Source organism: Notolepis coatsorum (genome assembly GCF_963971535.1).
Source record: "Notolepis coatsorum genome assembly, chromosome: 19".
NCBI classification, from domain to species: domain Eukaryota; kingdom Metazoa; phylum Chordata; class Actinopteri; order Aulopiformes; family Paralepididae; genus Notolepis; species Notolepis coatsorum.
The window spans coordinates 72,481,514-72,508,685 of NC_140183.1; the positions used below are offsets into that span (position 1 = coordinate 72,481,514).

At 44.2% G+C, this 27,172-nt stretch overlaps 1 protein-coding gene across 2 annotated transcripts in view; it reads right to left on the minus strand.

Moving 5' to 3' along the window:
- Positions 1–2,403: 2,403 nt before the first annotated feature.
- Positions 2,404–27,172, minus strand: part of LOC311246211 (uncharacterized protein) — a 108,606-nt gene continuing 83,837 nt past the window's right edge. For both annotated transcript variants that reach the window (XM_084336331.1, XM_084336330.1), the window contains exon 11: positions 2,404–3,349. In XM_084336331.1, coding sequence (XP_084192457.1) covers positions 3,149–3,349 — 201 coding nt within the window. In that variant the 3' untranslated portion in view covers positions 2,404–3,148. The remainder of the gene's footprint in view (positions 3,350–27,172) is intronic.

Here is a 27,172-nt window from a genome sequence, read left to right on the forward strand (position 1 = left end):
GAAAAATGGTCACTCCCTCCAAAAAACAGCCGCGGCGAAATCATTCAAGGAGAAAATCACAATCCTTCTTAGAATTTCTCCCTCCTACTGTACATGTTATTGTGTACACAGCAGAAATGTACAGCCAGCGATGCACAAATTCCACTTCAGACTTAACATGTTTATTGCCTCCTCTGTAATGGCAATGTTGAAGAGATGCTGATTAGACTGTGACGATGAATCTTCATTAACAGACAGAGACACGTTGGCGTGTGATAGAGATAACGTTTAACTCCAATCTTCATGCAAAAATCACTCTCCACGGGGCTCCAAGTTCATTACGCTTGCTTGTGTTTTAAAGTCGACGCTGACACCTCTGCCCCGCTCACAGTGCGACTGGGTAAAAAAATATTTGCTCATAAGCTGTCCAATCAACGTGGGTGTGAATTTTTATTTTTTTTATTAACACTTTCACTACCACACTACAGAAGGTTAACACTTTCACTACCACACTACAGAAGGTTAACACTTTCACTACCACACTACAGAAGGTTAACACTTTCACTACTGCACTACAGGTTAACCCTTTCACTACCACTACAAAGGGTTAACCCTTTCACTACCACACTACAACGGGTTAACACTTTCACTACCACACTACAGCCGGTTAACCCTTTTACTACCACACTACAAAGGGTTAATGCTTTCACTACCACAGTACAGAAGATTAATGCTTTCACTACCACAGTACAGAAGGTTAACGCTTTCACTACCACACTACAGAAGGTTAACACTTTCACTACCACACTACAGGTTAACCCTTTCACTACCACACTGCAAAGGGTTAACGCGTTCACTACCACACTACAGAAGGTTGACCTTTCACTACCACACTACAGGTTAACCCTTTCACTACCACACTATAAAGGGTTAACACTTTCACCACCAACACTACAGGTCAACCCTTTCACTACCACACTATAAAGGGCTAATGCTTTCATTGTCACACTACAAAGGGTTAATGCTTTCACTAGCACACTACAGAAGGTTAACGCTTTCACTACCACACTACAGAAGGTTAACCCTTTCCCTACCACACTACACAGGGTTAACACTTTCACTACCACACTACAGAAGGTTAACCCTTTCCCTACCACACTACACAGGGTTAACACTTTCACTACCAGACTACAGAAGATGTGTTAACCCTCACTGCCGTCTCTAACTCCCCAAAGCCCGCCTGGTCGTCTCCCGCTCCCCTGCAAGAACAGGGAAAGTGCAAATTGTGAGAGTCCATTAGTCTGCCTTTTCATTATAGTTGCCCATAAACCCTGAAAAAAATGTAAATTTCTGTGGTGTGATGTTCTGAAACCTGGCTGTGAAAGTCTCGAGTTGCCTGTGGCTGTGTGCCAGCCCCGTTCACAATCTCTGCATAAGTCAAGGAGGGAGAGGGAGAGAGGTTAAGAGAGAGGGGGAGGACGGGAGGGAGAGAGAGGGAGAGAGAGAGGGAGGAAGGTAAAGAGAGAGAGGGGGAGGGAGGCCCCTTCACAAACTCTGCATAAGTCAAGGAGAGAGGGAGGTCCAAAGAGAGAAAGGGAGGGAGAGAGGCCCCTTCACAAACTCTGCATAAGTCAAGGAGGGAGGGAGGGAGGTCCAGAGAGAGAGAGAGAGAGAGAGAGAGAGAGAGACTTGGGAGAGGACACAAGGAAAGAATTCCAAGTTCTCCGTTATGTCCGCCACGTTGAATCAAGGAGTAACAACCCAAAAACTTGGAATAAATTGAATTACGCAAAAAATCCAAATATTGAGGGTCAACTTCGAGTGTCAGTGTCCATCTGGATAGCATTATAGAGCGCATTACATTAGGGATGTCCGATATTATCGGCCGACATTGGCATTAAAATGTGATATCGAATTCTTATTTTTTTTAACATTTATTTAACCTTTATTTACCTAGGCAAGCAAGAACAAATTCAGATTTTATTTATTGTCAAAAGTATGCATAATGTTGTATTAATTCCACAACAAGAGATATGTAATGTTAATTACCTGAAATTATTCCGTTTTTGGGGGGAGGGGGACCCTGCATATATCGGTATCGGAAATTAAGAGTTGGACAATATCGGTATATCGGTAAAAAAGCCAATATCGAACATCCCTACATTACATGGTTCCAGCGCTCTATGAGACACTAGTTTACTGCAGGAGGGCCTCGAGCCCATCCACATAGAAAACACCACCGCTGTTGTGGTTAAGTGAAGGAGAATAATTCAAGTAATTAAGGTGCCGTCTGTTTGTCTGTGTGAGTGTTTGTGCTTTTGCTTGCTTGTGTGTGTGTGTGTCTCGTGCGTGTGTGTCTGTGCATGGGTGAGGGAGTGGGAGAGCCAGAGAGCACCGTTGTTTTGCTTTTGCCGTTGATGAGCGAGAATGTGAAGAGCTCTAAAAATGACCTTTTCATCAGCGCTCGCTGAGGAGACCGAGGCAGCGGCGTTCAAGTGTTTACACTTTGTGTTCCCCAAAACATTTTAAACAAACAAAACCAAAGTCAGGGCAGAGTGGATTATTTTAATGTAATCTTCTTCCCTCTTATGTCTCACTTGACTGTCACTTAACATTGCGGAGCGCAATAAGTCGAGGTGCACCGATAACTATGGTATCTATCCCAGTATCGCCCAGTATTGGTATCCGCCCCGATAACCAGGGACTCAGGACTCAGTGACCAGCTCAGGTACCAAGGACTGAGTACCAGAACGATGGTATGTGATTATAATGACATTGTGTATGTCTGTCACGTACTGTACATTACAAAATACAATAGAAGGTTGGGATTTGATTAAATAAATGTAACTCTCTCTAAAGAACGTTTTCCACGTAATATTTTCAAACAGAGTATAGTGGCATTTTCATAGTTCAAAATGATCAGTGTCGAGCAAAGCGTTCATATCGGTCCTCGTAATCGGTTACTCAAAACAAAATCCTTGTCCGCCTGCTGGTTACCAGTGCGCCTCCGGGAGCAGGAGTCAAGCCAGACGCAGGTGACCGAGAGGGTCACCAGGAAAAAGGCACTTCTACAAAAAAATTTAAAACAAGGACTTCAAATGTTGTTGGAGGACGACACTGAGGAGAGGGAAGGAGAGAACGAGAAGAAAGAGTGAGAGAGAGGGGGGGATTAGTGTTCCATGGCTGCGTCTTCATTCTCCTCCTCCTCCTCATCACTGCAGGGTTCATAGTCTTCATCAAGGGCTGGGTCTCCCTCCTCCTCCTCCTCCTTCTTCTCCTCCTCTGCCGCCATCTCCCCTCCCAGCTCCGTCAGCAGCTGCTCCGCGTGCTCCAGCATGGGCTGGTCGTCGCAGCGGAGCTTCATGTACATCTGAAACACAGGGAGGGAAGAGTCATTAGGATCTCTTTAAAGCCAAAGGTCTATTCTCATAGAATGAAAAACTGGGCTGGGGTATCGGAAGTGACTTCCCGATTCAATTACATTTCGACTCGCAAGGGCCATAATTCCATTCAATTCGGTATCGATTCAATTAGGCTTGATGACGGTGGTTTCAAAGGTTTTCAGCACTTGCAGTCGTTGTCAAAAGAGGTAATTTGTTCATTAAATAGTTCAGCAGAAACTCTGCAAAGTGAAAGACGGGGGGGGGGGGGGGCGCACTAGAAATAACCTTTAAAGGGGACTTGCATTGCTATTCCTAGCACTATTTGGGCAACTTTACACAATTCCTGTGAGTCTATGGAAGACATCTGTAAGGTTTATTTGAAAAAAAAAAAATCATTGTTTTATATTTCTAATGGAGTACTCAAAAGCATCATTTGCCAGCCTCAAGATTTCAGTCTGTTATTGGCTGGGCTCCGCCCATAAGCACTTTCAGTGACAGTCATCCACACAGTCTGCGAGTGGCAGAGAGAGAGAGAGAGAGAGAGAGAGAGAGAGAGAGAGAGAGAGAGAGAGAGAGAGAGAGAGAGAGAGAAAGAGAGAGCACTGTTTAAACACAGCTGCGAGCGAGATACGCAGGTCCCCTTCTCTTTCTCTCTCTCCCTCTCCCGTTTGAGGAAGTCTTCCACTGTGCCGCGCGCTATGCTCCCGAATCGAGAGAGAGAGATAGAGAGGGGGAGAGAGAGACAGACAGAGAGAGAGACAGACCGAGAGACGACAGCGCAACGGTCTATCCGATTCTCCCTCTCTCTCTCGCTCGCTCTCTGTCAAACCCCGTTTGGTGCGCTACAACCACAGAGCCAATCGGATCACTATCCGCTCCATCCTCGCCACGTGACGTCACCATGCAAGTCAAATCAGAACGACCTGATTAAAATGGACCAGGAAATGAATGACGGCAATCCGCCAATATGGTATTTAGAGACACAAACACATTGATACTAACTCCTATTACTATAATACAATGCTAGACACTGAAAAAAGACATTTATAATGCATGTCACCTTTAACAAAAACCTTCACACATCCACTGAAAAAAGGCCACTAATCAATATTGAATCTTTTCATCTGAATATTGATATATTTTCTATATTTATACCCTGCCCACACTTTAACCTCTTAAGCCATATTTTCTGAAGATTTGCCTAAAAGTACATACCCAAGTAAATGGAAGACTGCTCCACTTCTACAAGGCCCATTTGCATGAAATATTGTGTCCGTTTATATGCTTGAGTAAATTGTAATGAACCAAGGAGAATATAAATTATTATTATATTTTTTTATCCACTTTTTTCCCTCCTTATTTAAAGATTTTCTCCCATCCCAATTTCGTGTTTCCAATTCTCCCCTCTGTGTCTTGAACGTTGCTCGCATATGCCCCCCACTGGTCGGTTGTAGGGAGGATAGAAGCCTTGCATCACGTGTCCCCTCCGGTACATGAGGAGGCAGCCTGTCACATCTTTTCACCTGCCAGCGGACTCTCATTGGCGAGGTGTAACGTGTGGGAGGTAGCCTCACAGCTCACACTACCCTCGCCCAGGCGTCCCCCAACCGACCTGTAGGAGTCGCTGTCCACAACGTCCAGATTACCATCCATCGACTTCCACCCGCTGACTCTGCCAATTGAGCCAGTATGACGGCCGGCCCAAGCCGGAGGCAAAGCCGACAGCCGGATTCGAACCCGGTCTCTTGCGTTGGTGACGAGCACAATGTCCGCTGCACCATCCAGACGCTATAAATAATAATACATTTTTCTTTTTTATTATTATTTTCTTTCCATCTTTGACAGCCATACTAACAATGACCAGACGTGAAAATTGCCACTGAGCTCATCTAAGCAAATTAATAAAGGCCCGGGCAGATGATTTACATGGGGTTTTGTAGATAAAGTACTGAATTTTGCCATCCGGACACATGCAATTTGAAATATGAATATAGAATATCAGGCCTATAAATGACCTTATTATGGCCAAGTCATACATCTATGGATCCTCTTTCCAATGGCAGAGTAAAATCTGGATTTATTACCACCAGGCGCCCGTTACAGGGCAGCAAAGACCGTGAATTAAATCTACTGTAAGTACAGTTACTTTGGTATAATGTCCATAGCTCTGCCATTTTTCACCAGATTGTTTTTGTAGACATTCACAGAAAGGTAAAGAAACGATATTATGTTGTATTTCATGGCAATAATGTTCAGGATTGTCCGACACGTGAGACTTTTCATTAAAACCAGAAAATACTGTACTAGGCTATAGACAGCAGAGTTGCCCAAGAGACAATAGGACAGCATGACAGATCAAAAAGCCAGTATAGTGAATGAGAGTAGGTGAGACAGCAGGGGAGAGAGACAGGGAGATAAAGAGAGACAGGGAGGGAGGGAAAGAGGATAAAAAAAATCTGTATTCGCTGACGTTTCCATGTAAAACAATTTCAGATAGTTCAGGCTAATAAGTTAAGTTTTACAGCAACTCTATACCAGAAATGTAAAAGATGGAAATATGTCTTCTTTCAGAAATATTCATATCCTACTTGTGAACACGATAACTCCAATAGCTTTCATTCAAATCTTTCCAACGCGCCACTTTTCCGACCTCTATAAAACAATATATATATATATCGAATTAAAGCCCCATTTGTTGCCTGTCGATTGCCGTTTCAGGCAATCGACAAAATCCGTTCAGCGGTTCTCGAGTTACATGCCGATATGTGAGGCGTGCGCCGAAGTACACGCCAGGGTGTTTTTTCAGCCTATCCCATTTTTTTGGGAAATACTACTTCTGGACTACTAACTATTACAGAAAAACATGAGTAACACGTTTTTCTACAACTCAAGTTCAGACCTATGGTACTCTATTTCATTAGCACTACAAGTGAATTTTCTTTATCAGAAACTTCAGAATGTCATCTTTCAAAAGAGACCAGGCTCATGCATGTGCTATAAGTATAAAGTATAGTATTTTGGTTTGCAAAAAAAGTATGCAGTCCTCAAGTTCAAATAAAAAAATTGCCACTTTTGGGGTCGCCAGTTAAGCCCTGGAGACTTGGTACTCATAGTGGACAGCATAAAGGAGTTTAAGCCCTGGAGACTTGGTGCTCATAGTGGAACAGCTCAGAACCACGCAACTCATGGCTGACAGGATGAATCACTGACACCATGCCAGACTCCAGGAGTCTGGATCGGTCATGTTCAGATTAAGATAAAGAGTGGTGTATCATGTTTGGTTAATGACCAGGTAGAGGAGGCCTCATGGTCACATGTTTGGTTAATGACCAGGTAGAGGAGGCCTCATGGTCACATGTTTGGTTAATGACCAGGTAGAGGAGGCCTCATGGTCACATGTTTGGTTAATGACCAGGTAGAGGAGGCCTCATGGTCACATGTTTGGTTAATGAACAGGCAGAAGAGGCCTCATGGTCACATGTTTGGTTAATGACCAGGTAGAGGAGCCTCATGGTCACATGTTTGGTTAATGACCAGGTAGAGGAGCCTCATGGTCACATGTTTGGTTAATGACCAGGTAGAGGAGCCTCATGGTCACATGTTTGGTTAATGACCAGGTAGAGGAGCCTCATGGTCACATGTTTGGTTAATGACCAGGTAGAGGAGGCCTCATGGTCACATGTTTGGTTAATGACCAGGTAGAGGAGCCTCATGGTCACATGTTTGGTTAATGACCAGGTAGAGGAGCCTCATGGTCACATGTTTGGTTAATGACCAGGTAGAGGAGCCTCATGGTCACATGTTTGGTTAATGACCAGGTAGAGGAGCCTCATGGTCACATGTTTGGTTAATGACCAGGTAGAGGAGGCCTCATGGTCACATGTTTGGTTAATGACCAGGTAGAGGAGGCCTCATGGTCACATGTTTGGTTAATGAACAGGCAGAGGAGGCCTCATGGTCACATGTTTGGTTAATGACCAGGTAGAGGAGCCTCATGGTCACATGTTTGGTTAATGACCAGGTAGAGGAGCCTCATGGTCACATGTTTGGTTAATGACCAGGTAGAGGAGGCCTCATGGTCACATGTTTGGTTAATGACCAGGTAGAGGAGGCCTCATGGTCACATGTTTGGTTAATGACCAGGTAGAGGAGGCCTCATGGTCACATGTTTGGTTAATGACCAGGTAGAGGAGCCTCATGGTCACATGTTTGGTTAATGACCAGGTAGAGGAGGCCTCATGGTCACATGTTTGGTTAATGACCAGGTAGAGGAGGCCTCATGGTCACATGTTTGGTTAATGACCAGGTAGAGGAGGCCTCATGGTCACATGTTTGGTTAATGACCAGGTAGAGGAGCCTCATGGTCACATGTTTGGTTAATGACCAGGTAGAGGAGGCCTCATGGTCACATGTTTGGTTAATGACCAGGTAGAGGAGGCCTCATGGTCACATGTTTGGTTAATGACCAGGTAGAGGAGGCCTCATGGTCACATGTTTGGTTAATGACCAGGTAGAGGAGCCTCATGGTCACATGTTTGGTTAATGACCAGGTAGAGGAGCCTCATGGTCACATGTTTGGTTAATGACCAGGTAGAGGAGGCCTCATGGTCACATGTTTGGTTCTATATCATACTAGCTTCCGCTCAGCGTCATCTGCACACATCTCACTCCAGAGACGTGCACTGAATATAAACTTCACAATGTACCTTTACATACCAACATCTGTCTGACCACACCCCCATCCGCTACCTACATAAGCAGGAGTGGGGCCACACACTCATCTCCTTCCCAAAAATTTCACCACAAGAAAAGATCAAGGGCCGCAGTGGCGTCTAGACGCTGAGCGTCACTAGTATTCATAGAACTACGGTTATATTCATAACCTATCATTCTATATCATACTAGCTTCCGCTCAACGTCATCTGCACAATGGGAGCTGAGCGGGAGCTTGAAGCTCAACAAATGTACCCCGCTGAGGCCCCCCACAACCATCAGACCGGGGAGGACCGAGCCCCCCGACCCTCCCTAATGGAGGATACCCTCCCTATTGGAGGACGGGAGGGAGACGGATCCGACCGTGCGAAGAGGAACTTGAGCAACTCAACGCACAGGGTGAGCAGACCGTGGCTTGACCCCACGACTACGCACACGCACAACCCGCATGCCACCAGGGAACGAACGGAAGGAACAAACCTCGTTACCGCCCCCAAAATCACGGGGTCAAGAGCAAACTCAACCCCGTGGCAAGGCCGTAGCAGCGGAGCGCGAAGGAAGACCCAGACCCAGAAGGGACTGGAGCCCCCCGGAAAAAGGGGGCCCGGAGAGGTCAACGACGCCACAGCATCAAGACCTCACCAGGCGGTCACTAGTGACACCGCCCCCCACATCGCCAGCGTATTCGGTCAAGCGCACACTCGCTCGTCAGCAGAACTTCCCAATAGACGGAACGTTTCCGCTGCGTCACACTACTCAGTGCAGGAGTTCTGTGCACTTTCATGAGCATCTAATTGTCTACGCATTTCATACAGTCTAACGTTGTTGTTGTGAAGGGCCAGATTAAACCGAATATATATATTTATTTATATATATATATTTAATTGTATTTGTATATTCTCTAATATTCCCTGATATCCCTTGTATATTCCTTGTACAATATGCATTGAATATCCATTCTAGCCTACTGAACATCCCATAATAGTCTCCATTCTACTATTGGTCGAGACCTTGGTGCCAGGCTGCCATACCCCTCAGACCCAGTTCAAACGTACCGCTCCACATGTACGAACAAGTCCTAGTTCCGCGTAGGAATCTGACTACCGCACCACCAATGGGACTATTTGTTCATAGTGCGTATATATACTGCGCTACTAAAGTAGGACTTCCTTTTTCAGTCCAGTTTCTTACCCTCCAATAGAGTCACAGACGTAAAGCCTCCCCGCGACGCCACGTGTGGGAGTAAGGCCAAGTTCGCCTACCATCGGTATTGAGACATCGTGTATATTAATATTTGAATAGTCATATTTGGCACTATATCGTCGAGTTGGACGTAGTCTATTAAGCTAATAATAGTCTGTTAATATATAGTGCTTCGTGCGGTGAGAATACTACCGTAGTCAGTACCCCATCGTTTCGGGCAGAGAACTGGCTGCTTACCCAGGGTGGTTGACCCCCCGTGAAGCTGCACCCGAGGAGCCCCAGAGCCGACGAGCGAGTGGACCTGTATACCGGATTATTCTACCGACGACAGCCCGCCTTCCCAGGCACGGATTATGCTTTGTACACATTGATTATTCCATGGATAAAGACCCCCGACACTGCTGTGTGTTGGAACCCCCCCCCCTGGAGAGGACGCAAGGTGAGGAGACGCTCTGCAAGACGAGGTCGCTTCACGTCTCTCCTCCGTGGACCGGATGACGCCGGCCCACAAAGAGTCCACCTGCTTTCATCTGTGGTCCAAGGATCGCCGACGCATTGAACGGCACTACAGTGGGTTCACCTGGGATACCCTTGGCCGGATGAGGCAGTCGGATTCTACCCCCCCCCCCCTTCCTACTCCTGTCGGCTTACAAGCGACCGGATTAACCCCCTCTAGTGTATCCAGTATATAATCATTAAAGTATCATTGCTGTTATTCCTTAAACTATTCCAGGTCGTATATGTACCACCTGCGCCTTCAGAGATTGGACATTCTCTATTGATATACCGACGAATACTCTTGCCATAAAAGTGCATACTAATTCCATTCATAAATGTGATTGATTTGATTAAGTGCTTGCTCTACACACCATCGCTGTGTAGAAATAAAGACCTATTTCTAATTCGTACATTTGTGTTGGATCCGTTTCATCTACGTGACAGTGTTCATCATAATATATTTATGCCGTGTACTGGGTGGCCGAATATTAAGTACAAAGGTAGTGGTAGTAAGTATCATATCTAGTAATACAGTCAGGGAATTGTACCCCTCAGTTACAGTTGTGCTTATTGCCGTGTTTACGGTCTATGGTCGTGTTTATTGTGTGCCATGGCTTTCCCCTCCCCCGCCCCCTCCCACCTTTGGATTTACATCGATCTCACAGTTTCTCAAACAAAGACGAGAGAAAATTGCAGCTGCGCGGAGGTCTTTCCTCTCTGTATTACATTATTGAACCGGCCGCGGAGACGACAGGAAGTGAGATGAAGGAGACGGCTTCACGTTCGCTCTCACATTCGGCTCCTCTAGACTCTTTGGAGCTTCGGAGACGAGGAAAGCGAGCGTCCCCGAGGGCCCCGAGGTTCCCGAGGTTCCCACAGTCTCCGGGCACCGTTTAACCCGACTGAGATATCCAGCGGCAGCTGCGTGTCGTCAGCCAGGCGGTCACGGCTCGCGGGGCGCTGCTGGTAAACAGTTTTTGTCTTTCATTTGGCAAATCAGCACATTTGATATAGCCGCTCAGCTGCGCCGAGGGAGACAAAGACCATTTATCTTCTGGGTGTCGCAAATGCACGTGCGCACACAAAGGCACACTAGCACACACAAATGCATGTGCGCACACAAATGTACATGCGCACACAAATGCACGTATGCACACAAATGCATGTACGCACACAGATTCACATACGCACACAAATGCGGGCGCACACGAGACACGTGTTCATCTACACATTATGTGCGCAAGCATACTGTGTTCTCATTCACATATGGCACACAAACATGCAAGCGTGCGCACACATATACACAGACACACACACAATCACAATTGTTATCTCTGTGAGAAACGCTGTTAAAGAGAAGATTAAAAAAAGAAAAAAGAAGTGTTCTGAAAGCATCCAGTAGATTTATCTCTGTAAAATACTTTGCTTGTGTGTAATTACTGAACCCAAAGTGGAGCTTGTGAGAAAAATACTGCTGCTTCCACTAAGGACAGCAAACATAGCGTGTGTGTGTGTTATTTTCTTCCTTTCCTTAGACAACTAGAGAATAGTGAGTGATAGAGGGGGCAGAGAGAGAGAGATAGAGGTGGAGAAATGGGGAGAGGCAGGGAGAGAGAAATAGAAAGACAGAGAGAGATGGATAGAGAGAGATACCTTACAGAAAAAGCACAGTGCGCCTATTATACAATTAGGGAAAACCATCTAAATGCATCTCCAATTCAATCCTCATATATACGAATTTGACTCAACATAAGTGAATCCACAATGAAACCCATTTTACTATATGGTCCATTGACATTCACCATGAATTCTAAGTCGGAAATTTATATTCCGTCAAGAGATGTCAATACCGACCCAGCTTTCTGTGTAGGCACTAAAGGTGTCAAGTTATCTCTCATTGGACCATGACCATGGTTCCTATTAATGACGTATTGGAGTGGAGGGGATCTTTAATTAAAGGCACACGCTGTGTAACATTGTCAAGCGGTGACCTCTCTGCACAAGGAGCCCTGCTTTGTATTGCACTTTGTTTACATATCGTGTTCGGTCCGACGTGTGGGTTGGAGTTGACTGGGGACGGAGGAGGAGTTGCTAATGCTGGCCACACCTGAGGCTCTGGCAAGAGAGGTCTGGAGAAAAGAGAGAATAACCTGGTTCGACACAGCAGGATGAGGACCATTATTCTCTTGAAATAATGAAAACAAGAACAGCACATACCTTACATACACACACACACATCCACCACGAATGTATGCACATAATGCACAAGCACACGTGCACACACAAAAGTAAGCGTACACACACACACACACACACACACACACACACACACAAGTACAAACCCCTAAAACATGTACAACCACACACTATCTATCGCTCCCTCCCATTTCCCTCTCTCTCTCTCTCTCTCTCAGGGACAATAGGCAGTTGAGTGCCATCATTCTTACTAAAAGTATAACGAGGCCAGGAGAGTGAGGCAGTCTGCCTTGCCCCGGGAACAGTCTCTAAGCAACGGCCCTGACAGGAGACACAAGCTCCCAGGGGAACTCATTTGGAAACAGACTGAGGAGGATTTTCTCTGTGTATGTCTGCGAGTGTGCATGTGTGTGTGCGTGTGCGTGTGTGTGTGTGTGTGCGTGTGTGTGTGTGGTGCGTGCGTGCGTGCATGCGTGTGTTTATAAGTGGATGTGGTCTCTCCGCAGGTCTGAGCTCCAGGGAGCTTGAGTGTGACCCAGGTCAGGGCAGGCAGAGGGAGGGTCCGACACCAGGGGAGAGATGACCCACTCAGCCCCATCCCTTTCAACAACCGCTCCACCCCCCCCACCTCACCCTTTCAGAGGACAGCAGATCTGCACAGCGAGAGCGCTCATTCCCATTCAGCCGATGGAAATTTCCATGCAGCCAATTCACCCCCCGAAACGCCGGGAGATGTTTATACACAACGCACACTCTGAATAAAGTTAGGTTTGATTTTGAATAGGCTTCGGCTCGTACTCAATATCCAGAATAATTTGACAAGAGAGCCTGGAGGATGGAGTGTTTGAGTTGCATATGAAGAAATATTGCTTGTGTGTGTGTCAGTGTGCATGTAGGTGTGTGTGTATGTCAAATAGTTCTATTATACATCATCTTACATGGGTGCTTCTTCAATAGACTATGTGTGTCTGTGTGTGTGTGTGTGTGTGTGTGTGTGTGTGTGTGTGTGTGTGTGTGTGTGTGTGTGTGTGTGTGTGTGTGTGTTTCCATACTTCCAAAAACTGATCAAATTCGTAGCGCGCCTGGCAGGTATGGGACATAATTATTCATTCCAATGCCGTCAGCTGGTTAAATAAACAGGAGCCATTCATTACACACTCCATGCTGAGATCAGCACAGCCACAGCAGAAAGACACAGGCATTTCTCATTTACAGCAGCCTGTGTTTTCACTTCTCACTTTCATGGCCCAGAGAGTTGACGAGAGAGAGAGAGAGAGAGAGAGAGAGAGAGAGAGAGAGAGAGAGAGAGAGAGAGAGAGAGAGAGACAGAGAGACAGAGAGAGAGAGAGAGGGTAGGGTAAGGTGAGGGAGAGAGAGAGAGAGACAAAGAGGGTAGGGTAAGGTGAGGGAGGGAGAGAGACAAAGAGGGTAGAGTAAGGTGAGGGAGAGAGAGAGACAAAGAGGGTAGGGTAAGGTGAGGGAGAGAGAGAGACAAAGAGGGTAGAGTAAGGTGAGGGAGAGAGAGAGACAAAGAGGGTAGAGTAAGGTGAGGGAGAGAGAGAGACAAAGAGGGTAGGGTAAGGTGAGGGAGAGAGAGAGACAAAGAGGGTAGGGGAAGGTGAGGGAGAGAGACAGAGAGAGAGACAAAGAGGGTAGGGTAAGGTGAGGGAGAGAGACAGAGAGTGGGTAGAGTAAGGTGAGGGAGAGAGAGAGAGAGAGAGAGAGAGAGAGAGAGAGAGAGAGAGAGAGAGAGAGAGAGAGAGAGAGAGAGAGAGAGAGAGAGAGAGAGAGAGAGAGAGAGAGAGAGAGAAGGAGGGTAGGGGAAGGTGAGGGAGAGAGACAGAGAGAGAGAGTGGGTAGAGTAAGGTGAGTGAGTGTGAGACAAGGAGGGTAGAGTAAGGTGAGTGAGAGAGACGCCGGGACCTCACCAGGCGCGGGTGCAAGGTTTGGTGCGAGAACAGCACGCTAGGGCTGGGCGATTAATCGATATTATCGATAATTCGAATTAATGATTTGGGACGATTTTGAAAAACTAAAATCGATTTTGAAAAAAATAGTCACCTTTTATTTGACAAAAAGTGATGTTTGGTGAAAGTTAGATTTGCACTTTATTAATCCCAATAGGGAAATTCATTCTTGTTTGATGATCAAGAGGCACCTTTTATTTGTTTTAAGTGAAGTTTGGTGAAAAAGCTGGTTATTGCACTATTAATCCCAATAGGGACATTCATCTTTGTTTGATCAAGAGTATCCTTTTATATATATATATATATATATATATATATATATATATATATATATATATATATATATATATATATATATATATATATATATAATAAAAATATTTTTAAGTGAAGATTGGTGAAAGTTAGGTTTGCACTTCAATCCCAATAGGGACATTCATCTTGGTTTGATACTTTTTTTGTGTCAAATAAAAACAACGTATTTATTTTTTTCGGTTAAAATCGTAAATCGGATTTAAAAAATAATAATCAGGGATTTTATTTATAGGCCATATCGCCCAGCCCTACAGCACGCGTGGCCGTCCACACCGAGTCCGACTTGAGATCAGGCGAGAGCGCACGGGGGAAGGCACATTTACATTGGAACAGCTGTAAATGCCTAGTCAGTCCCCGTTTGAAGAGTTCCAGTGTTCTATTGTCCATTTTGCATGTATAACCAGTTATTATCCAATTAATTAGAATGTTAGAATACATTTTAGAATGATGCGACTGTAATCCTGAAAAAGTATAGTATGGCTTATTTGTATTGGAAAAGATACAGACACATTAGCTGGTTGAACAACATCTATATGTGTGGTAATAATGCAGATATTGAGTGTATTTATGTGAAAATGCGCATGGCGCACGCCTCTGAATCCAACCAAAGCGCCCACCCGTTAGGGGTGGACGGTATGGTCTAAAATTTATATCACGGTATAATTTGAAGCATAGACGGTAACGGTATATATCACGGTATCAGTGTTTCCGTTAGAATAATTTTTTTTGCCTGATAGGCAGGCTATATAAATAATGACATCCTCAAGGCATGTAGATTTATAATATTTTAACTTAAAACTAGGCTACTTTTGCGTATAGTCATAATCATTATATTCCAAATAAAATAAGTCCAGAGACTCCGTGCTGCTGCCAACTTTAAATCAATAATAATAATTAATTTAGGACCTGCTCCGAGGTCATCAATTGGCACACATGCGATGCATGCATGCAATTCGTATCTGCGATTAACCCAAATGGGTTAATCAAATGGGTGTCTGTGGGCAGTCGCCCGACATTAATAAACAGCAGTCTGTTATAATCACATTTTTATGAGCTAACGAATTCCGTTATATTGGACATTTGTATTAATTATATCAAGCGAAGAACTGAGAAATTTGGCAGAGAGAGACGGCAACATTATCGTGGGTTTGCGTGATGACTCTCTCCACCTCGCAACGACTTATTTGCAAAGAGTATGTCGCTGCAGAGCAGCAGATTCAGCTGTTTTAAGGCTCTATCTGGGGACCGCTCAACAGCGCCCCCCACCCAACAGCTGAATTGCCAATGGCTGAATTGGAGTACTGCACGGTGCCGGTACAGATGGGTGGGTTATGGTGGATTCTGCGGCTCTGCAGCTGCATATCCTTCTCGCAAAATCCAACATCCAGCTCGCGCTGCCCAGCCGTCAGAACACTACACATCATAATGTTCACAGCAAACTGTAGTTGATCACCAGGTATGTTTTATTAACGTAGAATAATTCATATAAGAAAAACGATAGGGAAATATCTTACCTTTCTCCACTGGTTAAAAATGCCAGGAACTGAAATTGAAACTTGCTGTGCGCCACGGTGATATGTGTTTATTATGAAATGACAATTGCGTGTTGACACGCCCACTGCGCGAAGCCTCCTAAATAACTTTTTCCAGTTTGCACATATCTATTATCTATGACTAATTCTATCTATTTTTAGGGGCAAATGCGAGTGAAATAGTCGCGCTGTGGTTACATGACGTCATTGCTATTTTAGAGCTGCTCTACCGGTTACAAGGTATAGTAAAAATCCATACCGTAGAGCAAATTCATACCGTTTATACCGTATACCGTTTATACCGTCCACCCCTACCACCCGTGCACGGCCGGTGTCAACAGCGACGCCCGTTAACATGGGAGCGAAAGTGAAGTGCCTCACGCCGGCCCGCCTCACGCCCGCGTCCCACGTTCGGTGGGGTTAGGCCGTGAGAGCGAGAGATTATGTGTGTATGATGGTGTAACTTTTTCATGGTTCACTTCGCTTTAGTTCCAATCCAGAGTCAGACACTGCAGCACACCTGACTACTGTGATAAACATACTGCTGCACGGGCACTCAAGAGAGAGAGAGAGAGAGAGATAGAGAGAGAGAGAAAGACAGACAGAGACACACACACACACAAGCAGTGTAACAATACATCAACAAGGATTGTGTGAAATTACATACCAGGGTTCCATCCTAGAGGCAAATCTTTCCTGTGACAAAATGGCATCCAATGTAATAAAAAAAAGTCAACCAACGAACTAGTTTCTTGTACCGGATCTCCTCTCTGGTAAACAAGAATACCCTGAAGACTCTGGCAGGAGCACTCATTCAAGGGTACTACGACTATGCTTGCACCTCATGGTACCAAAGCACCTCAAAGGCGCTAAAAACAAAATTACAAACATCACAAAACAAACTGGTCAGACTACTGCTTGACCTTACTCCTAGAACCCACCTCACCCCTGCCCACTTTGACAACCTAGGATGGCTTAGAGTAGACAACAGAGTACAGCAACTTGCAATGGGCCTGGTCTACAAGATATACTACACCACTAAGGTACCCATGTACATGTCAAAATACTTCCCAAAGGTCAGTGAATACCACGATCACAACACCAGAGGGAGCTCCACAAATCATGTTAAACCCAGATTCGGCTCAAACAAGGGACTAAACACATTAATGTGGAACACCCTACCCACAGCCGTAAAGGAATGTGAATCACTACCCACCTTCAAAACCACTCTAAAAGAGCACCTGCGGGAGACTGCAATTCGAAACTGGCCCCTGTAAATGTCCAAACCCAACCCCCTCCAATGTACAGTTCCCCCCCCCCCCCCCCCCCACCCAACCACATCCAATGTACAGTCCCCCCCCCCCACCTACCAAACCTCCTCCAATGTACAGTTTATTTTCATTTCATTCCATTCATTTAGTCATTTAGCTGACGCTTTTATCCAAAGCGACTTACAAGTTCTGTACGACAAGTCATCAGGAAGTCAAGTCAAGTCAAGTCAAGAGTTTTATTTGTCACAGCATACAAGTATACAATGAAATGCGGGTGGTCTTGCCCGCAACGATGTGCAATACAGTAGTACAACATATAATAGAATCCAATAAAAACAACATTGTGCAATAGACAGGTAATATAGTGGGACATCTCGGTATCTGTACATAGTTATTTACAGAGCATGTAGGACATGTTAGGTCCTTTGGTAGTGCAATACACTGTTACGGTTGCTATACTATTTTTAAAGTGACCTTTCCTTTGTGGCCCTAAGTGTGGGCGTGTGCAGCATGAGCCTGCCTAGGAAGGGCACAACTCTATCAGCTGAGTAACAATGTTCATCAAAGTGTTGAGTGCTACAGTGTAGGTTAATTTATTAGGACAAGTGCATGACAGTAAGGTTAGTTAGGGTTGGACTTTTTTCTTTTCTTTTCTTTTTTATATTTTTCTTCCCCCTCAAATGTATATACTCTCTTTTTAGACTTTTTGTAGGTGGAGCTAGTTACTTTAGACCTCAGAGGTTATTTAAGGGGATGGGAGTGCGAGGACAGGTTTTCCGACAAGCTGTCAAAACACTGTCAGAGGCTGCCGAACGAAGCAGCAGATGGCTATGGATTAAGAGAAAGGACCCCAACTGGGCTGCAAAATGACCATCGAGGGGTAAAAGCAGAGGGGGGCACACCTGGGATGCCAGGTGTTGCCGTTGAGCCCTTCGGAGGTGTCGTGGGCCTGTCAACGAAACACCAATGAAGGAGGGTGCCCACCTGAAGACCCCAGTGAAGCTTTTACCACTACCCCATTCAATAAAAAGTGCTGATTATCCAAGGGATTGTAATATCTAGTCCTATAAGCTCAACTGTATATTTGTAGATCTGGTATGTCATAAATGTCTAGATGTAACAGTACTGTCTATCTGTATGTCATGTATGTCATATATGTTATGATGAATTGAAAATGGGGGACCCTGATGTAAACAAGACTAGTCTCTCTCTGATCTGCATCCTCTTAACAATTGTGTGTATTGAGCTGTACTTTATTGTACCCATTCTGCAATCTGTTAATAGAATTTTCAATCAATCAATCAATCAATCAATCAATCAATCAATCAATCAATCAATACTTAACTTTTAATTAATGTTACTTATCCTGTATTCTTTCAGGACAGGACTCTGCGTTGTTGGATGTTAAATTAAAGTAAAATGGAGAGACACGCATTTGCTTAAGGCCCTAATGATACATCTAAGGCTGAGACCACTTATCGATTTATCGATAACTGCGTGAAATAGTTAAGAGTAGATTTTTTTTGCACGTGTAAAAAAAAATATATATATTATTTAATGTTAGTTTGTGTGTGTGTGTCACATGCACTCACTGTACCCAGTTCCTGTACTGACCCAGAGGGTCAGGATAGGCCCCCACACCTCCACAGCCATCAGCACCGGATCCCCCCAGGGCTGCGTGCTGAGTCCCCTTTTCTACTCTATTTATACACACGACTTCACCGCAGTCCACCCCAGCAACACCATCATCAAGTTCGCTGACGACACCACCGTGGTGGGCTGCATCACAAAAGGCGATGAGACCGCGTACCGCGATGAAGTAGAGCAGCTGTTAGCCCTGTGCAAAGATAACAACCTACAGCTGAATAAGCTAAAGACCCAGGAGATGATCGTGGACTACAGGAGGAAGAAGACCGACATACAGCCCCTGTACATCGACGGGGGAGGTGTGGAGAGAGTCTCGCTCATCAAGTTCCTGGGTGTCCACCAGGGGCGGATTTAGGATTGTAGGAGATCCGGGGCTTAGCCCAGATAGGTGCCCGCGTTAGCGGGCACGGATTTTTTTTACTTCCGACACCACAACCTTTAACTTATACCACCACCTTAAAGCAGACAAAAGGCACTAGAGAACACTTAAATTCACACCCTTTAACACTTTAACTGCCGAAAACGCCGGAACTAGTCATTCCCCGCCATGCTCAAGTTGCCGAGGACGCCGTAACTCGTCTTTGATATCAATATTTAAAAAATCTGTGATCGAAATCATATTTCCCCTCCGCAGCCTTGACACACAGTGCTGATCTCCTCTCAACCCTCTAGCGGTTCAAGAGCGCCATCTGGTGGCCGATCGGCAGATCGAAACCGGATGTCAACCTTTGAACCGGCAGGACTCACTCCATATGGGGTCCGGGCACTCGCTATCGTTAGAGAGACTCCGTCTTCACACAGTGAACATCGATCGGTGGAAATAACTCGAAAAAACAACATGATTTGGACGTATATACTATTATACAACCTGGAAATAGATCGGGCATTTCAACATCCCATAATTGAAAACTGTCTACTCCACGCTGATCGCCCAATGGCCCGAGGAGACTGGGGTGAGTTTTAGCGTGTAGTATTACCGTGTTCGATATAAACTGCTATGATGAACATATGACCCACATTAGATGAATGGTATAACGTTGCCCACGGAATTATAAACGCCCCCTCGCCCATCCGGTCAACATCAGATGACGTGTAGTAAATTCTAGAAGTACGTCCAGTTGAAATTTTTTATCTCGCACAGATTCCTACCAAACTGTATTTGATCATCAATATAATGCATTTGGGGCTATAAATCACATTCTGGAGAAAGCTGCAGAAAGAGATGAAAACATACTTATACTTTAGACCATATTTTAGTATGAATATGTGAATGAAAAAGTTTAACGTTGCTACACCATGAACAATACATATAGGACATTGAATGGGCCCTAATAATGGCAATCTAGCAATAGAATTTAAAAAGTTATAGCCCTGCAAAGAAGGGGAACTTCTCCATGTTAAATAGAGCTGGCAAGGGATGGTATATCATGAATTTAACCATGGCAATCAAAGTGTTAATTAATGAAGCAAACTATAATAATTTATAATAATAATAATAATAATAATAATAATAATAATAATAATAATAATAATAATAATAATAATAATAATAATAATAATACACTGTGTTTGTATAGCACCTTTCTTACAAGAATTGCAGCTCAAAGTGCTTCACAGCAGTACAAAAAGACAGGCATAAAATAAGCACAACATTGGCAGATCAAGAGCAATGCATAAAGTGCAGACATAAAGCATAAAATAGATCGCAGTAAAATAGACAAAGTCAAGGTAAGACATAGAACATTAAATCACTTCGTTTTTCATATTAGGATCTAAGATCTAGGGTTAACTCGCCGAACGTTCTTTTATTCTTTTATTCGATATTTCCATTCATAAAGACATGCCGGCAGCCTGTGTTATCACATATCTCAAAAGCTATGTTTCTAAGGTGGAAGAATTATGTTTTTGTCAACTTGTTGATTGTGATTTAAAGCTTAGGTCTGAGTCTACCATAACACCAAGACTTAACTCACTCAAATACAGTTAGCAGCTGGATAGACTACAGATGGAAATTAGCTTCTGCTAAATCTGGTGCAAACATATTTTCATTTAACAATGATTAATTGTCAATTTTTCTTTTTTTCTTCTTCTTTTTTTTTGAAAATAGATTCAGGGCTTTTCAGAAAACATTCGGGGCTTGAGCCCAAGTAGCCACCCCCTAGCCCCGCCCCTGGTGTCCACCTGACCTGGAGAACCAACACCACGGCGATAGTGAAAAAGGCACAGCAGAGACTCTACTTCCTGAGAATACTGAGAAACTACCACCTCAGACAAGACCTGCTTGTGTCTTTTTACCGCTGCTCCGTGGAAAGCATCCTCACCTACTGCATCAATGTGTGGTTCCTCAGCTGCACAGCCGCAGAGAGGAGGGCGCTCCAGAGGGTCGTCAACTTGGCCCAGAAGATTATCGGCTGCCCCCTCCCCTCACTGGAGGGACTATACAACTCCCGCTGCCTTAAAAAAGCAGTAAAAATACTGAAAGACCCACACCACCCGGGCAACAAACACTTCGTACGGCTGCGCTCGGGCAGGCGTTTCAGCATCATGCCCACCCGGACAAACAGACTGAAGTTTAGTTTTTATCCCAGGGCCATATGTGCGCTAAACTCAGCTAAATTTTAAAACAACAGTCTCCCTTGCACCCCCCCCCCCCCCCCCCCCCCCACGCACACACAACATTAAGGGATAGTGCAATTATCTTTTACACCCCCCTGTTTATATTAATGTTATTTATGCCTTACTCCTGTTTTTATATTTAATACTGTGTTTAGGACTGTGTTTTTATATTTTTACTAGCACCTAGGGCTGCATTTAAAATTTCGTTGTAACAACTGTAACAATGACAATAAAGATCTATTCTATTCTATTCTGTAGTTGGCCCATGACAGCGAGTCGTGCTGAGCGTGCTGCCAGTAGCGATCAGGAAGATGCCGTCTGAAGTGTGGCAACATTTCGAGAAGTTGGGAGGGCAATACATTTGTTGTTTGCAATGTATGTAAAGAGAAACTATCTTTTTTCAGGTAACACTACCAATTTACGCAATCATTTGAAAATATATATCTTTTATAATAATAAAAAAAGATATTTATCAATCATTTTTAGGGATGCCCCGATCGATCGGCCACCGATCGTTATCGGCCGATAATCAGTATACGGTAAATATGCGATCTGTGAATTCCGATAATGAGTCATATTCGCCGATCGTGGAAACCGATCAAGCGGAGATCTCACTCGCTGTCTGTCTCAGACACACACGACCTGCAAACTGCCGCTGCTCCCTTGCCCCGCCCGCACCCGTGTACAGTTTGTAAACACAGAGGACTGAGAGGCGGCTCCTCTGCTCGAGTCTATAGTGCATTCGACCTGAGCTAACGTTAGCTACCTAGCTATCGTTACTGTTTAAACAAAATTATCTAGTCAACTATTCACTTTTAGTAGGCATTGTCTAACGGTATTTAGCCGGCTAGCTACTGATAGCTCCTGATATCAACAAATGATCCAGCAAGTCTAGTAGTCCATGTTGATACCTCCGTTAGCTTGCGTTAGCTTGCGTTAGCTGATGTTAGTTCACTGTTCAAAACGAAATGTCCCATTGAACTAAAAAGTTCTGTCTTAACGTCATCTAGCCGGCTAGCAGTAGCTACAGATAGCTCTTGATATCAATGTCTTATAACATTGATTCAATGCGTATTCGAGCTGAGGGCTTGCTGAATGTGATATGACCAAAGCACAGTAACGTTACCAATAGGGTCCCGCTGCAGCACAGGAGAATCCTTTTTGGAGCTGGAGGCTACTAGAGTATACACAGACAGTGGAGCTGTTTGCAGATAGCGAGCATTTTGACTTGTTGCGTGGTGGCGATGTCTCGCAGATAATACAAGTACAAGTCTAATTATATAATATATATATTTTATAAAAAAATTAAAATATATATAAAATAATTTTTAATTTCTTTTTAATCAAAAACGATCGGTATCGGCCGATATGGCTCACGACGATCGGTGATCGGTATCGCTGGCAAAAAACGTGATCGGGGCATCCCTAATAATTTTGTCCCGATTTATCGATTCTTCCAAATGGCATATCGTCTCAGTCTTAGATACATCTAGGAATTGCTTAAATAGTGGTTTTATCCTTAATGAGAATCCACCAAAATCCTTCAATCGATACATCAATCCAAAAGGTGACAATCCAATTCCATCGATACAATGTACATAACTCAACTAAACTTGCGCTGTTGGTGGCCAGCAGCAGGGTACATCCCCAAAATACCTTGAATTTGTATTTGTATTGTATTTATTATTATTATTTATTTAAATGTTTACTTATAATTGTACTATATTCTATTGTGCTATATTTCATTTAGTTTATATCCCATTTTATTTTATTCAACCTCTTTATTTACAGTTGTACAGCCCTGGCCTTTATTTTTTTTTTATGACTTATACTTTATTGAGTTTTCTTTTTTCTTTTTGCACACACAGTACTTCAAGACAATACAAATTAATGATGATATATTTTGTGAATCAACATGGGTCGGTCCTGAAGGACAACACACACCTAGACCACTAACATCCAGACTACAATGACACCACCCCACATGGGGGGGAAGACAGAATAAAATAAAATAAATAAAATAAAAAAACTAAACCCAAAAATAGAATGAAAAGTAATAACAAAGCAAAAAGAAACAACACAAAACAAAAAAAAATCCACTACATTACACCGAAAATAAAGCTACATTAATACATAGCCAATCTTGTCGACATATATTATACATAGTGCATTTGTCAGGTATTCTTTCACCTAAAAAGTGTCTTTCTCCTGAACCTGAGCCGTACCCTCTACTCTCACCGGTCCAGTGTGATCCAAAGTAACTGTACCTTCCCCACCTTTACGCCTCCGATGCCTATTTACTCACACTTGTATAAATATAATCCTGTGCATCGTCGCTGTCTTAGGCAAGTGTGCCCCCCCTCCATTTATAATGAGTGAAATTGCAGATATTTCCCCCATTTGCTAATATATTTTTCCCCTTTCTCTCCTAAACTAAAAGAAATCTTTTCATAGGCAGCTACCCTACCCAGTTCGCCACTCCACTCTCGAAATGACGGGCCTTCTGGTGCCTTCCAGCCTCTCATTATTATCCGTTTGCCTATCATAATAATAAACCAGAGCAGAACTCATACTCTTTCCCTGTGACCTCTGTGATGTAGTCGTGGATGTTACTCCAGAAATCTACGATTTTCGGACATGACCAAAGTGCATGGACTAGGTCCCCCTCCCCTGTCTGGCATTTCCAGCAATCTGGGTTCTCTTTCAGGCCCAGTCTATACATTCTAGAGGGGGTCCAATAAATGCGGTGGAAGATCTTGAATTGTATTAGCCTTGTTCTAATATCCCTGGACACCTGTTTGGGGATCCCCGAGATTCTATCCCAGTCCTCCTCCTGGCCCTGGCCTTTATTTAATTTCATAATTATATTCTACTGTTCTATCTTACTAACTTAGTTCATATTTCATTTTACTCCACCTTTTTATTTTATTATCCGTCTGTTATTGTATGTCCGTTAACACATTGAGCGCCAGATGGCGCTGTGGGCGTATGGCCGTTTGTGCCTGCGTTGTAATGCAATGGGGGTAGATGCCGGTGTTTGTAGTGCTAAAACTATATTAAATATTATAGCTATGGATCTAATAACGTCGATTGTCAGTGAGTTTCTTCCAGTCAACATGCAAAAAAAATATTATTTTTTCATCCATACATTTCCGTTTTATACCGTGGTGAATATGAGTTTTAGAGTGATCCTGGGTAATCCCAGGAAACTCTGTCAAACAGCGCTTTACTGCATTTCATTATAAATCGTGCCATTTCTCGCATGATTATTGAATCAATCTGAAATCAACGCTAGATTATCGGTATTATGTTTCATCATGCATGCACGAAAGGGGGGGGGGGGGGAAGCCGGCCTTCCGTGCTTTGATCGCAGCCAACGGGACACGGCCCACACACACACCACAGACACATGCTGCAATCGCGGGGAATAAATTATCGGATCAACGCAAGATTGATAATATATAGTCCTTACCTTGTCTATGATGTACTGCAAAAAGAACAATCCAATTATCTGATCGCCATTCCAAATACTGGTCGCAGTCGTGTGTCCAACGTTATCCACCAAAGAAAATGAGCGGGGGGGCGGGGACACACGTCGATGCCATCCCTATAAGCGCTTCTTTTGCTGAAGTGTTTAGACCCCGCCCGCATGCTGCAGCTCGGCCAGGAAAACAAACCACATCGTTTCAAATGGAGTGCAATTGCGGCCACAAGGCGTTAGGCGGTGGTATCGGACCGTTGCGGTCTCAGAGAGAGTGCCACACAGTCCTACAGCACAGCAGGATGAATTATGAATGGAAATAGCGAATAAAAGAAATAACGATCATAATAACGAGTATACTCATTGTTGGCGTCCAACGATTGGCGGGCTATAACGAGTTTACTCGTCATTGGCAATTAATGTGTTAATGTCGCACCGAAAACGACAAGAGCAAATTCCTTGTATGTGAAAACTACTTGCCAATAAAGACCTTTCTGATTCTGAAACCTCCATGACACCTTTTCACCACGCCCCCTAATCCGGTCAAACGGATTGGCCTACCAAAGCTATTTATATAGCTTTTAAAAACAGTGGTCACTAGATGCCTGAACATGACAAGTGACAACAGCCTCGGAGCATGGAAATCTGAATAACCTTACAAGGACCCTGCTGTTGTATGTATGACTTTCACGTCGTTGACAATGGTAGGACATCACAAAGTAACAAGACATTTCAAGGTTCATCAGCACCGGACGAGCCGTTAGAAGAAGATTACTTTATTGTCAATGTACACAAGGCAATTGAAAAGTGTCTTTTCGCATATCACTCCTAGTTACACATACACACATCCTCATATCCCTCCTAGTTACACAGTCCTCATATCCCTCCTAGTTACACAGTCCTCATATACCTCCTAGTTACACAGTCCTCATATCCCTCCTAGTTACACACAGTCCTCATATCCCTCCTAGTTACACACAGTCCTCATATCCCTCCTAGTTACACACAGTCCTCATATCCCTCCTAGTTACACACACAGTCCTCATATCCCTCCTAGTTACACATACACACAGTCCTCATATCCCTCCTAGTTACACACAGTCCTCATATCCCTCCTAGTTACACACAGTCCTCATATCCCTCTAGTACACACAGTCCTCATATCCCTCCTAGTTACACACAGTCCTCATATCCCTCCTAGTTACACACCAGTCCTCATATCCCTCCTAGTTACACACAGTCCTCATATCCCTCCTAGTTACACACACAGTCCTCTATCCCATTCCCTCCTAGTTACACATACACACAGTCCTCATATCCCTCCTAGTTACACACAGTCCTCATATCCCTCCTAGTTACACACAGTCCTCATATCCCTCCTAGTTACACACAGTCCTCATTTCCCTCCTAGTTACACATACACACAGTCCTCATATCCCTCCTAGTTACACACAGTCCTCATATCCCTCCTAGTAACACACAGTCCTCATCCCTCCTAGTTACACACAGTCCTCATATCCCTCCTAGTTACACACACAGTCCTCATATCCCTCCTAGTTACACACACAGTCCTCATATCCCTCCTAGTTACACACAGTCCTCATATCCCTCCTAGTTACACACAGTCCTCATATCCCTCCTAGTTACACACAGTCCTCATATCCCCTCCTAGTTACACACACAGTCCTCATATCCCTCCTAGTTACACACAGTCCTCATATCCCTCCTAGTACACATACACACAGTCCTCATATCCCATTCCCTCCTAGTTACACATACACACAGTCCTCATATCCCTCCTAGTTACACACAGTCCTCCTCATATCCCTCCTAGTTACACACAGTCCTCATATCCCTCCTAGTTACACACACAGTCCTCATTTCCCTCCTAGTTACACACACAGTCCTCATTTCCCTCCTAGTTACACATACACACAGTCCACCATACATTAATTTCATCAGAGAAGTCAGAGGGCAGGCTCACCTGCAGTGCAGAGCCCAGGGAAGCAACAGTTGTGATTGGAGGATCAAGAAAAGAGATCAAGAGAACTCTCACACACGTAATATCACCTCTGTATTGATTCATTAAAGTGAGTCAACGTTTCGGTCAAACAGACCTTTCTCAAGAGATGCCAACAAAGTGAGAAATTCATGAAATATCTAACCGCTTCCTTAAGAAATCGGGGCGACAGTGGCTCAGGAGGTAAAGCGTGCGTCTGGTAATCAGAAGGTTCTCGGTCCGATTCCGGCTCCTCCTGAGCAAGACACTTAACTAGGGATGTCCGATATTATTGGCCTACCGATATTATCGGCCGATATCGGCATTCAAATGTGATATCAGAAAATATCGGTATCGGTTTTCAAACCTCCG